This window comes from Echinops telfairi, unplaced genomic scaffold (assembly GCF_000313985.2).
Source record: "Echinops telfairi isolate 266 unplaced genomic scaffold, ASM31398v2 ScPeMD7_655;HRSCAF=1070, whole genome shotgun sequence".
Classification (NCBI taxonomy): Eukaryota; Metazoa; Chordata; class Mammalia; order Afrosoricida; family Tenrecidae; genus Echinops; species Echinops telfairi.
Genome location: NW_022104553.1, coordinates 13,311,764 through 13,324,207, shown reverse-complemented (window position 1 = coordinate 13,324,207; position 12,444 = coordinate 13,311,764). Strand labels below are relative to the sequence as shown.

General features: G+C 59.3%; 2 protein-coding genes across 4 annotated transcripts in view; one reads left to right on the top strand and one right to left on the bottom strand.

Annotated features, from left to right (window-relative positions):
• SPDEF (SAM pointed domain containing ETS transcription factor) overlaps window positions 1-920 on the top strand; it is a 9,483-nt gene extending 8,563 nt beyond the window's left edge. For both annotated transcript variants that reach the window (XM_004717231.2, XM_004717230.2), the window contains one exon: window positions 742-920. In XM_004717231.2, the coding sequence (XP_004717288.1) occupies window positions 742-920 (179 nt within the window). The remainder of the gene's footprint in view (window positions 1-741) is intronic.
• A 2,974-nt stretch (window positions 921-3,894) lies between these two features.
• Window positions 3,895-12,444, bottom strand: part of PACSIN1 (protein kinase C and casein kinase substrate in neurons 1) — a 20,240-nt gene continuing 11,690 nt past the window's right edge. For both annotated transcript variants that reach the window (XM_004717232.3, XM_045292924.1), the window contains exons 3-10: window positions 10,979-11,135; window positions 9,410-9,645; window positions 8,805-8,960; window positions 8,513-8,688; window positions 8,085-8,205; window positions 7,847-7,974; window positions 7,113-7,300; window positions 3,895-6,368 (exon numbers count right to left, since the gene is read on the bottom strand). In XM_004717232.3, the coding sequence (XP_004717289.1) occupies window positions 6,259-6,368; window positions 7,113-7,300; window positions 7,847-7,974; window positions 8,085-8,205; window positions 8,513-8,688; window positions 8,805-8,960; window positions 9,410-9,645; window positions 10,979-11,135 (1,272 nt within the window). In that variant the 3' untranslated portion in view covers window positions 3,895-6,258. The remainder of the gene's footprint in view (window positions 6,369-7,112; window positions 7,301-7,846; window positions 7,975-8,084; window positions 8,206-8,512; window positions 8,689-8,804; window positions 8,961-9,409; window positions 9,646-10,978; window positions 11,136-12,444) is intronic.

The following is a 12,444-nucleotide window of genomic DNA, read 5'->3' as shown; positions in this document are numbered from 1 at the left end:
CATGGTTCTACTGGACCAGACCCATAATGGCATAGTTCTACTGGTCCAGACCCATAATGGCATGGGTCTACTGGTCCAGACCCATAATGGCATGGGTCTACTGGTCCGAAACACTGCGTGAGCCCCGTACCATCATCCCCATCATTGTTTCGAGCCCATTGTTGCAGCCACTCTGCCAATCCATCCCACTGAGCGCCCTCTTCGTAACCGACCCGCTACTTCCAGAAGTATGCTAGCCTTTCCAGGCCATACAGAGTGACGCCAAGTCTGGCCATCCCTGCTTCCAAGGAGCATTCTGCTGTCTTTCCTCCAGGACACATCTGTTTGTTCTCCGGGCAGTGCGTCCTCCTGTTAATATTCCTCACCAGTACTATCGTCCAAATGCCTCAATTCGTGTCTTCTTGATTCGCTGCCCCGCTTTCGCAAGCCGACGAGGCCATGGAAAATGCGTGGCTCCGGTCAGGCGGGTCCTAGTCCTCAGAGCGACATCTTTGCTCTTTGACACTTTACAGGCATAGAGGGTAGGATTTACAGGACACATTTTTTTTACGTGGCACGTTGCGGTCCGGAACCCCAGGCTGGGATGGCAAGGTGCCACTAGGGGGAATGGGGGAGCAAAGGGAGGCCCTGGGACTGATCCCCTTGGTTCTCGAGCGCCTAACCCATCTTTCTCTCTCCCACCCCTCCTCTCCCCGGCTTGCCTCGGGCCGGCTCTCCTGGGATCCTCCTGCCTCTGGGAAGGCATCTTCAAAATCGAGGACTCGGCCCAGGTGGCCCGGCTGTGGGGCATCCGGAAGAACCGGCCCGCCATGAACTACGACAAGCTGAGCCGCTCCATCCGCCAGTATTACAAGAAGGGCATCATCAGGAAGCCGGATGTCTCCCAGCGCCTGGTCTACCAGTTTGTGCACCCCATCTGAGAGCCTCCCTCCTGCCTGCCCTGCCCTGTGCAGGGGTGGAGAGGGGAGGCTGCTGGCGTGCCCACAGGCTAGAGCCAGGGAGGGGGTAGCCCATGCTCCCAGGGCTGTAAGAGTGCTCTCTGGAGCCAGGGACCCTAAGGTGAGCATGCTGCCCCATAGTCCTGACGGAATACCTGCCAGGCCACTGGAGTGGCCCCACATACAATGGGGCTGTTCTTAGTGGTCACTGTCCCCCAGGGAAGGACTTCCCTCCGGCCTCAGGCTGGGACCCCAGAATGGCCCAAGCTGAGCCTAATGCCTCCACAGGATGGCAGTGACCTGGCCGAGATCACTAAGCCTGTTTGTGGCCAAGCCAGGACTCCTGGCTGGCAACCCAGTGCTTTCTCTGCTACATCCCACCCCATCCCCCTGGAACGGTGCTGGGGAACGTACTCACCTGAGTTGGGTAGCAGGGGAACCCCATGAAAGGATAATAAAGATACTAGAGAATGGGTCTGTGTCCCAGGTCGGTGTCTGCGCTGGGGTGTGGTCACAGGAGCTGGAATGCCCCCAAGGAGGCTGCCTGGGGGAGGTGGCGACCAGTGGAGTCTGAAGGACAGTTAACTGGCAGGAGCCTGGAAAGGGCAGCGAGGCTTCGAGGTCAAGGAGAGGCAGCCATGGGGTTGGTTGGGGGAGGTGGGCCTGGGCCCGAGGAAAGCTCTACGGACAGGATGGAAGAAGAGGCAGGTCCATGTCCTCTTGCTCTGCTGGGGGCAGGGGCTGGCACCCCTTCGAGGTGGCACAGGGCTCATCTCTGCTCCCTCACCTAGGGGGAGCTGGCCCCCACAGTGGTGGTGGGTGAGCGGGCTGGCAGAGGCAGGGGCTTCAGGTGTGAAATTCTGACTTCCGAAGGCCCCCACAGCGCATGCATGAAGCTGTGAGCCCCGTGTGGGCACTGGGGGCAGGGTGTGTGTCCTGTGTGTGTGTGTGCTGGATGGGACGGGCTTCCCTCCCCGTGGGCGTCACCTGGACTTGATCGAGCAACGTCCCTGTCCTGGCCTCTCAGCTGTTATGTGCCAGACACGTCTGTGGCTTTTCTGCCATGAAGCCGCCCACGGAAACTCTGCGGGAGGGGTTAGGCCACGTTGTGCCAGAGGCTGGACGGGGCTGCGTGACTGGTCACACTCACACAGCCCATCGGTAGCAGAACCAGCAATGGGACCCCCGTCACTTGTTCCCCACGGGCAGGCAGCACTTTGCCCTTCCACACCTCCGGCTTCGTATCTGGACGCTGTCCCTGGGCTCCACCACCCTGGGCCTCGGAGGACAGTCTCTGCGAGACAGGAGAACCGGTGCCCCAGACCACCAAGGGTTAAATCTTGCCCCGTGCTGCCTTCTGCCTCCAGCCTTCTTATTGTCTGCAGAAGAAAGTTTACCCCTGACAGTGAACAAACAGGCCCTTGGCATTGGTTAGTGGGAGCGGCCTGAGCGGGGACGCAGCCCTCCCCCCACCTGTGTCTCACTGGGTCCCACTGTCTACCGACGCCCGGGGAGGGGGCAGACTGGACCCCAGCCAGACTCCGGCCTGGATCTGCTGAACTGGTTTTGTCTCTAGCCTGCCAGCCCTGCCCCTAGCGGCATCCCTGGAGCCACCTGCTTGCGTGTCCCCAGGTGGGCCTGAATTTGGAGGGAGGAGGGGAGAGGGTGAGGGGTGTGGCATGGGGGGTTCAGATGGCACCGTTCCCTTTCCTGCTGAGCAGATCTGCTCCCTGTCCCCTTGGTGAGCACCCACTCATCCAGTGACCCCCACGCAGGGTGCTGGCAGCAAATGAAGAGTCCCTCTTCCTCTGCAGAACCCCTTCCCTGCCCCGAATCTAGGGTGCCTCATAGCTCAGCTGGACAGCCGGCACCATAAGACAAGGCCACCTTTCTGGACTTGAAGAATGGAGGTGGAGGGCTGGGAAGGAGGCCTGGCGGCAGTGGTGACTGGCCACTGACCAAAGGCTGAAGGCTTTCGTCCACACACCGGCTCCGCAGGAGCCAGGCCTGGCCATCTGCTCCTGTGAAAAGTACAACTGGGCAAAAAACCAAAAATAAACAAAAAGTACAGCCTGGGAAACCCCAGGGGGTAGCTGGACTCTGCCTCTGGGGGTCACCAATGAGTCGGCATCCACTCAGCTGGCTCTCAGAATAACAGGAGGTGAGAAGAGGGTGGCGCGGGTCTTCAAGGTCCAGCTGAAGCAGTCCTCCCTTCCTCCAGGACATCCGAGCCTGAGAGAGCAGTGGTCTTGGACGACTGTCCTGCAGCAGCTTTGAGCCAGAGGCTCCAGTCAGGGCCGTGGGTGGGAGTCAGGGTGGGCTCGTTGGGAACCGATGGCTGAGCCAGGGCTGGACCTGGGACCCCCGGCATGTCCCAGAGCTCTAACTCAGGCTGGGCAGGCTGGAGCAGGGACGGAGGCGGGGACAAGGGCAGGACAGGGCTGGGCAAGGCTGTGGGCACAGGCTTGGGACTGAGGTCAGGGCAGGGTCTGAGCCTGGCTGGACAGAGTTGAGAAGTCAGAGGTCTGAGTTCCCTCACTCTTCTGAAAAGTCTTGCTGGAGGGGCCCTCCCAGCGGTCCCACACAGAAATATCTCCGGAGGTCAGGCAGGACACCGGAAGGTGTGGTGTGACACAATATCCCACCCCGGAGAGCCAGCCCTGGGTACCCAGGAACCGTGTACCTCAGTTTTAGCATTTCAGGGGTCAAGCTCACCCTTCAATGTGAGGTGTGAGACCATAGCCCCAGCTCTCCTGGCCAACATGCGTCACTAGCCCCCAGGACACTAGGAAGCCAGAGCCTGGAGTCCCCAAGCACAACCCTGTCCCGCAGAGACAAGACCCTGCCCCTGGTCACCCAGTCCCTCGGCCCCACCGCCCATCCTAGAGGGGCTCCGAGAGCCTCCAAAACGTCTAGGACAGAAAGTGTTTGAGACAGCAAGATGACACAAGTCAGCCAGGTTGACACAGTTCCGGATTTTATCCACAGTCATACGATCACAGCTTATATATATATATATTTATATTTATATACCTTTAAATTACACAATCATGTACAAAACAGGTGCACTGCTGAGACCACAGCACTTCTCGGAGACTCACGGGTGTCAGGACTAATGGAGTCAGGAAGCCTAGGGGGCAGGCAGCGGGGGCGGGGCGGCCCCGGCTCCTCACAGAACCAGGCTGCAGAATGGTGGCTAACTGAGGGCAGAACACATGACTTGCTGACCCCCGCCGGGGCAGGCCCGTGCAGCATCAAGGGGGCGGGCAGGGGGCTACGGGCAGGCTGAGGGTACATCCCCCAGGCTGGGTGCTGAGTGCCCCAACACCGGCACGGACAGGTGGGGCCAGGCCCCCAGAGCCAAGGGGGTCTTCCAGGGAGACCCTCCCTCCGGGGACCGAGAGGGGGTGGACCCAGACAGGGCCATGGAGGATGCTGCTCAAAGGAGGTGGGGTTTCGAGTCATGGCCCAGAGGGCAGCTAGGGGGACTGGCCTGGGGTCCGGGGCCACCATCCCTCTCCAGGCCTTGGGCAGCCAGTGGCACAGATTGGGGGGGAGCCCAGGCCCCGAGGTGCGGCTGTGCCAGCTTCCGCCTTTCAAGGGTTGTGGTGAGGAGAAGCCTTCATTCCCATGCCCGTCTCGAGGAGAGGTGGAAGTGGCTTCTCTTGTAGTGTTGGGAGGGTCTCACTCCGGCTCTGAGGGCCCAGGGCCCATCTCAGGGCACGGGAGAGGCTGTGTGAGCACAGGCAGAAGAGGAGCCATGAAGAAAGCCCCCTTAACTCAGGCTCCCGCCAGAGTCTCCCAGGACCCTCCTGCGCCCACACGGAGCGGGCAGGGTCTACCACTCTTAACAGTGGGCCGTGGGAAGCAGCAGCAGGGGGTGGAAGAGGTCCAAGGGTGACAGAGGGAGCTGGGGTACCCGAGGCAGAAAAGGAGAGGTGCCTGTGGACCTCAGGCCCAGAAATGGCATCAACCACAAGCAGGAAACCTTAGGCTCCTGTCTCAGGGGCCCCTGAAGACCCCTCTACCTGAGAGCCACTCCTACACCTCTTCAGGTCTGCTTCCCAAGCCGCCCTGTCCCCAAGGCCTAAGGGGGAGGCTGGCACCGTGGGTCCCATCCCCACAGCCGCTGCTCCCTGACCCTCCACCTTTACCTGAGGCTCAGGCTTGGGGAGCTGGAAGGGCTGCCACAAAGGGGCTGTTGTTCCTGACATGAGGATGACACAGTGATTGTCCTGCTCTCTTGTGGGCCAGGCCAACCCCCCTGCCACACACGCTTCCTCCAGCGGCTACAGGCCTTGCCCTGATGGTCCCAGGCTGGAAGCTTCAATGGGCCTCACAGTGTCCCTCCAGACAGGCCAGGCAAGGGGAAAGGGGCTGGGTGGCTAAGGGCCTTGTGGGCCCAAGGCTTGGCTCACTGAGGCTGGTGCTGTGGGCCTGGGAGGTGGAACGGGGAAAGGGGATAAGATGTGCTTCTCTTGGGCAATGGGAGGTGGCTGCTACCGTTGCTGGCTATCCCCTGGGCTTCACCCCCTACCCCCCACCCCTGCGATTCCTTGCCAGAGGACTTATGCTCAGGGGTGGGGGTGGGCAGGGGCTCTGAAAACTACTGAGGGCTACAGCTTTGAGGAACAGTCGGCCCCAAATGCTGACAGCTGGAGATAGGGGCCAATCAGGCCTGGAGCTGAGAAGGGGCATCACTCATTCTCCTACACCTCAGGGAGACTGTTACCTCCTCCAGCACACCCGCTTCATGCGTGGGGGGAGGAGGGTACCATGGTGCCTGGGTTACCATGGAGAGGGAAGATGGTACCCGAGGGAAGGCAGGGAGGCCAACTAGAAACTGGGGGCCCCTTTTTCTGGGACTTTTGAGAGTGGGGTAGTGATGGAGAGGGAACAGGACAGGGCAGGGAAGGAAGTTAGGAAACTAGGCCCAGAGAAAAGCGAGGCCGGGTGCTGGCAGCCTTGGGGGAGTGCAGTGGGGGAAGCCCACAGGGAGGAAGGGTCCAGGAGACCTCCCTCAGGGCTCAGGAGCCTCTTTGGTGGGATCTGAGGAACAGATGTTGGGAGCGGTTGGCCACGTGCTCAGACCCTCACCTGCCCTAGAGCCTCCACCCCAAGCCCCACCTCCTAGCCTCCAGGCAGGCCTGCAAATGCTTCTGTCTCTTCGTAGTTTTTTGTTTTGTTCTGACTTTTAAAAAAATAAAAGCTTGATCGGAAAATATGTCTGGAACTCTATGGCGAGGGCAGGGCGACGAGAGTGGAGGGGGTGGCGGTGGGCAAGGAGTGAGTGAGGGGGAGTGTGGTGCGGACGGGCCAGCTAGATGGCCTCCACATAGTTGGCGGGGTAGAGGCCCAGCTGCCCGCTGTCCAGCCGCCCGCGGCACCAGCCCTGCTCATCTTCCTCGCCCAGTTTGGTGAGCTCGTCTCCTGCGGAGGAAGACAGAAAGCAGAGTTTGTCCACACCACACTCACACCCCCTGCTTGGCGAGCAAGCCCAACAAACAGCCCCAGCCTGGACGTCCTCCCCAGTCTCAGGGCTACCCACTACCCACCCATCCCTGGAGTCCAGGCCAGCGACGCAGAGCATTTGGAACCAGGCCCCGCCCATAGAGCTCAGGCCCCGCCTCCAGCTGCCTTTCCTTGGTACAGTACTAGCATCTCGGACCCTCAGGCCCCGCCCCTGGGCAGTGGTTACGCCCACTGGCCCAAGGCCCGCCTCCAAGCTCTCTCAGGGCGATCAAGTCCATTCCGACTCAACAGTGACCGGCACAGGCTAGGTAGACTTGCTCCTGAGGGTTCCCGAGGCCGGAGCCCTAGGCTCACTGCCATCCAGGTGACGCCGATTCATAGTTTACCGGAGTAGAAAGCCTCGGCTTTCTCCCTCGGAGTGGCTGTTGTTTCGAACTGATGACCTTGCGGCTTGCAGCCCGACGCTTAAACCACAACGCCACAGGACTCTTTGCAGAAGTAGAAAGCTTGGTCTTTCCGGGAATTGCTGACCTGGCCGTTAGCAGCCCAACGTGTCAACCTTGCCCCACCAGGTCGGCCTTCCCCCTGCACACACGCTGCGCCCCTGCCCTGGCCACACCCCCAATCTAGACCCGGCCTGGTTCCCCAGCAGCCCACCCCGTCCTCGGATTGGCCGCCCCGCCCGCCCGCCCGCCCGCGTACCAGCCTTGAAGCTGAGCTCGTCTTGCTCCTGGCCGTCGTAGTCGTAGAGCGCGCGCACGCGCACGCCCTTGGCTTCATCCTCAAAGGGGTTGGCGCCCCCGTTGGCCTCGTTGCCCCCGAAGGTGTTCCCACTCTCATCGTCCGACCACTCGGTGGCGTAGGCTTGACCCCTGTCGTAGCTGCTAACACTGTGGCACGTGCAGAGCGAGGACCAGACATGAAATCAGACCGTCCCTCCTGCGAATTCTAGAGCCCTGGCCCCACCGTGCAGGGATTTTCTGAGTGGGAGGGAGTCGTGAGCCACCCGCATTGTCCGAGAGGGCACTGGAGGCCGCTTTGGGGAATACCCTTGTCTGAGGGGGGTAGGGCAGCCTAATGGTTAGGACGAGTCTGGTGCCAGAGCACTAGGGCATCTGTTTGGCTGTTGAAGCTCATGAACCAGCTTGGAACCTTGGGCAAGTCACTTACTCACTCTGGGCGGCATCTCTCCCTCAGTGACTGGGGGTATCCACAGTCCAGATGAGTTCATGTGCACAGATGCTTAGAGCCTGGCACCCTGCGCCTGGCACCCTGAGGGCTCTGGACAGATCAGCTGGGACTGTCTTCCAGAGGAGCATATGCTTGCGCTTGCTGTAATTGATGGCCTCCCGGGATCAAATTCAGCTGTCCCACTGGGTGGGTCTCTCAGCCCCCAGCCCCAGCCCCCTCAAGAAGCTCCACGAGGAGGCACTCACCTGCCACGGTCCCCCGCCTGGGACATAGACTCCACTGCCCCTGTGGCATTGGGCAGCGTCCCCCCCTCTGCCTTCTTGGGCTGTTTCTCCTTCTTGGCAGTGGTGTGAGGGAGGTCTGGGTTCCACTCCTGCAGTGGGGGGCGGGGGAGGCATGGAAGAGCGGTCAGGCTGACCATCTGCTCCTGAGACTCCTTCTAGCCTTTTCAAGCCACCCTTCTCCACCTCCACACCCCCTCACCTCAAACTGGGGCCAGTTCATGGGCATGCCAGGGCCGCTGGTGCTTCGGAACCACCTGAGGTCCTCCTGCGCGTCTGCTCCCCGGATGGCCTGTTCCAGCTCCCGGTAGACGTGGAGGTAACTGTGGGCAGGGGGCATGGGGGCCCGGATTCACCGCAGCCCTCTCCACATGCTCGGTGCCCATTCAGGGAACGAGCACAGACTGCTCTGCCAACCACCAGTGTGGTCACACCCAGAGATGCCAAGTCTGCACCCTTGTCACTCACTCCCCATCCTCCAGGTGCAAGCTCTTGAGGACCTACTATGCATCAGCTGCCCCAGACAGCCACCGAACGCAGAGCCTCTCCCTTCCCCTTCCTGACACAGTGTGCAAGTGTCACCCTCTGCTGGCAGTCGCTGTGCCCACCACGCCCGCCACGCCACAGTACCTGCTATTCTCAGCAAGGTTGAGGTGGCGTTTGATGTCCAGCAGCACCTCCTTGAGGAAGACCAGCCGCTTCTCCTCGAACTGCTGGCACTGGACAAACACCTGCTCCATCCCCTCCATGTACTGGGGAGTGGTCTTGCCCACGTCTTCCAGCACCTTCTCGTACTTCTCCTGGGTCTATGGGCACCGAGGGGGAGGGAGGGGGCGAGGCTCAAGCCCATGGCCCCCAACCGCCCATGCCACCGTCCCTGTTTACCCTTCCTCCCTCCCCCCGCCCTGCCCCGGCTCCACACCTTCTGTACATCCTGCTTGCACTTATCCACTTTGTCCTGAAGCTTCTTCTGCTGGTCCGGCGTGACCGACTGCTCCGCCTTGCTGTTCATCTCCCTGGTCACGGCCAGCTTCTCCTCTTTGCACGCCAGATGGTAGGCCTTCTTGGCTGTCTCCAGCTGTGAGGGGGGGCGCACCAGGGAGCAGGGCTCCCACTGGTGAGCAGGGCGCTCGGCTCCTCCCCACCTGCCCACTCCGCCAGGAGCTGAGCTCCTGCTTAACAGGCAGACCATGCTAGGTCTGAGTTTACAGAGCTGTGCCCACCCATCGGTGGATGCTTCCCTGAGGACAGTGCCTGCTGCCCCCTGTGGACACCTGGTTACCACTGGGCAGCGGCAGGCCCACCCCGACTGTGGGTCAGAGGGCCACCTGCCCTCCGGCCCCACTGGGACTTTTCCTGGGAAGGTGCCCTTTCCCCATTGGGTAATGGCTGCCTCCTCTGTGGGCATTTCGTTCTGGTGGGTAGTGCTGCTCCCCCCAGGGGTATAATCTCAGAGTAGCGCAGTGCCTACTCCTTCTGCAGACACCCCGCCCGGCACCCCTCTGAGCTCAGCCGCCCACCAGGCACCTCCTTCATCTTCTTGGCCCAGGGCTTCTGGGCCTTGCGGAAGCCATCTTCAGCCTCCTTGGTCTCCTTGAAGCCGCCCATGATCTGCTTGTGATAGGCGTCCTTCTGCCAGTTCTTGACCTTCTCCAAGTCCTCGTTCAGCAGGCTGTTCTTCACCTCCTGGTGCAGCTCGCTCACCTTGTCGGCCTCTGTCATCATGGCCCCCCAGGCCCGCTCCAGGCTGCCGTACTGTGGGCCTGAGGAGATGGCCATGGGGGCTCCCATCAGCCCCCACCCAGAGGTCCCCTCGTGCCTCCTTTCTCTGAGCCATGTCCCTTCTTTCCTTCCACGGGTCTCCCCACAATGCCCTCAGGTAGGACTGCTGACCACAAGGTTGGAGATTCAAACCCCTCAACTGCCCCTTGGAACAAAGTTGTGGCTGTCTGTTCCTGTAAAAATGTCTTGTAGAGCTTTGGAAACTCTCTATAGTAGCGGTTCTCAACCTAGGGGTCCAACAACCCTTTCACAGGGGTCGCCGGATTCATTAACAGTAGCAAAATGACCGTGATAAAGTAGCAACGAAAATAATTTTATGGTTGGGGGGGTCACCACACCATGAGGAACTGTATGAAAGGTCACGGCATTAGGAAGGTTGAGAACCACTGCTCTAGAGGGTCACTGTGAGTCAGAAATTCGCTCGGCCAGTGGGTTTGGGTCTCTCCATTGCCCAAGCCATTCTCCAGAGCCCACCTCCTCCCGGAAGCCCCCCCTACCCTGACATACTTCCTCGAGACCTACTGCTCCCCTTCGGCTTCTGGACTCCACTGGGGGACAACCTGAACCCCGTGAGCTCTCCAACCCCAGCACACCAGGCGGGCCCAAGGAGCTCCCGGAAGGGCAGCTGAACATAAACATGAAGAACTAACATGACAGATGGCTCCGTCCATTCATCTGGGCACTAGACACGTAAGTGCCATTCCTGATCCTGGACCACTGGACCAGCCCAAGCAGACACACACACACACACACACACACACACACACACACACACACACACACATTCCTGATCCTGGACCACTGGACCAGCCCAAGCAGACACACACGCACATGCAGACACACACGCACGCACGCAGACACACACACACACCAGTCTTAAGTGTTCTGAGCTCGACCACCGCAATGTGGCTCTGCAAAGAAAGGTCTTCTTGTGAGCTACCTGAAGAATTTAGGGGTGAAGGAGCAGGATGCTTGTATTTCGTTCTCATAGGGGTCAGAAAAAAGACCCATCTCAAAGACAAGCGGTCCTACAAACGTGGACAGGTGTTATCAAGCGGGGATTCTGGTGAGGAGCCTGCACGACTCCTCCCTACTATTCCTGCAACTTTTCCGTTTCAACAGCTGCCAAACGAAACAGGTGCGCCTTGTCTGTTCTCCTGGGGCTTAAAACACTCTAAGGAGGCAGTGTCACAGGACAGGTGAGCCTGGTCTGGGCAGGGAGAGCACGCCTGTGCTCACTCTCCCCTCCCTTGGGTTTTGGGAGGGGGGGGCTCCGAGGACCCAGGCTTGGGGGGCGGGCAGGCGGGACTGCACCTTTCTCGATGAGCTGCCGCCAGCGCTTGGCCCAGTCGGTGAGCTGCTGCGCGTAGGCCTTCTCGATCTTGGCGCGCTCCTGCACGCAGCTCATGAGGTCATTGCACAGGCGGTGGCCGTCGTCTATGCGCTTCACCGTCCGCTTGTAGTTCCCCACCTGGCGGCCAAGCAGCGAGGGCCACTCCCGCGGGCTCCCGGGCTCCCCCCGGCCTGCCCACCGCGTCCTGCAGGGGCGCCCGGACCCCTCCCTCCAGGCTCGAGATACACGAGGGCACCAGCGAGGGGAGGAGAGGGAGGCGCGCACTAGGGGACATGGTCAGTCTGCAGCGTGTCAGTAGACCATTTTTTAAAAAATAAAAAGATCCCTGTAGCAAGTTAGAACCACAAAAACATGGTTTGGAAGCTCAGATTACCTGCCTCCCTATATCCACTAGGCTAAAACTCCATGCTCATTTACTCTTTGGACCTTGGTGAGAATCTTCAGTTAGGGCGGCCAGGTAGTGCCCACTTACAAGGCTGCTTGCAATCACGTGGTTTCGCCCCACTAGCAGGTCCTGCGCCTTCCGTGCAGCAGGTGATTTATGGTCACTGCTTTTGTCAAATGTCCTGGTGCTTCACCTAGACCTCCGTGGTCCGTGGAATTTGAGAAGGTATGCCAATAGCTTTTTTTTTTTTTTTGAGAATGAAGTCGTAATTAAAGGAGAAAAATTTTTTAAAGGTTCCATTACTAATTGTAACGAATAACGTCATTCCAGGTAAAACGATTTTGCAGTACAATTTTAGGGTTAGTGTTCACATAACGAAGTCATAATACAGTGAAGCAATGCCTAACTATCGTATTCTTCTGTGGTTAAACTGACAGTGCCCATGACTGAGGAAGCGGTCTGGTCTGGTCTGGGGTGGGAGTGGATGCCCCGAGTTAATGCACTGGGTGACTTCAGCCCAAGAGCCCCCACTTGCTGACCCTCCTACCTTCCCGAGGCCAGGCATCCTGCATCAGACCCTGTCCTAAACACACCCTCATCCCATTTAAATCGAATTCTCTCCCTGCTACAAAATGTGGAAAGATTTTTATTATTTGGACTTGGGCTAGAATAAATAATTCATTCTGTTCTTGTGAGTGAAATCCATTATATTTATAGAGAGCCATATACGAGCTGAGTTGAGCTACTTGACATAATATTATGTTTTGTAGACATCTCATTAAACACTTATTAATTTAGGGTTGCTGGTTTTCATTGGAGGTTTCTAAAGCCAATAGAATCTTGTTTTCTCCTCTGGGGTCTCAAACGCTCTGGGAGCTGCCAGGAATGCTGGCTCCTAGCCTTATCCAGCTCCCCATCGCTGCCCCGTCTCCTCTCTCTGCATCTTGAGCTCCACCCCTTGCCCCCAACCCTCTGCACAGGTCTGAATGTGAGGGGTAGATGGGAGCCGGGCCTGGGGTACATCAGGCAGGGTCCCCGAGG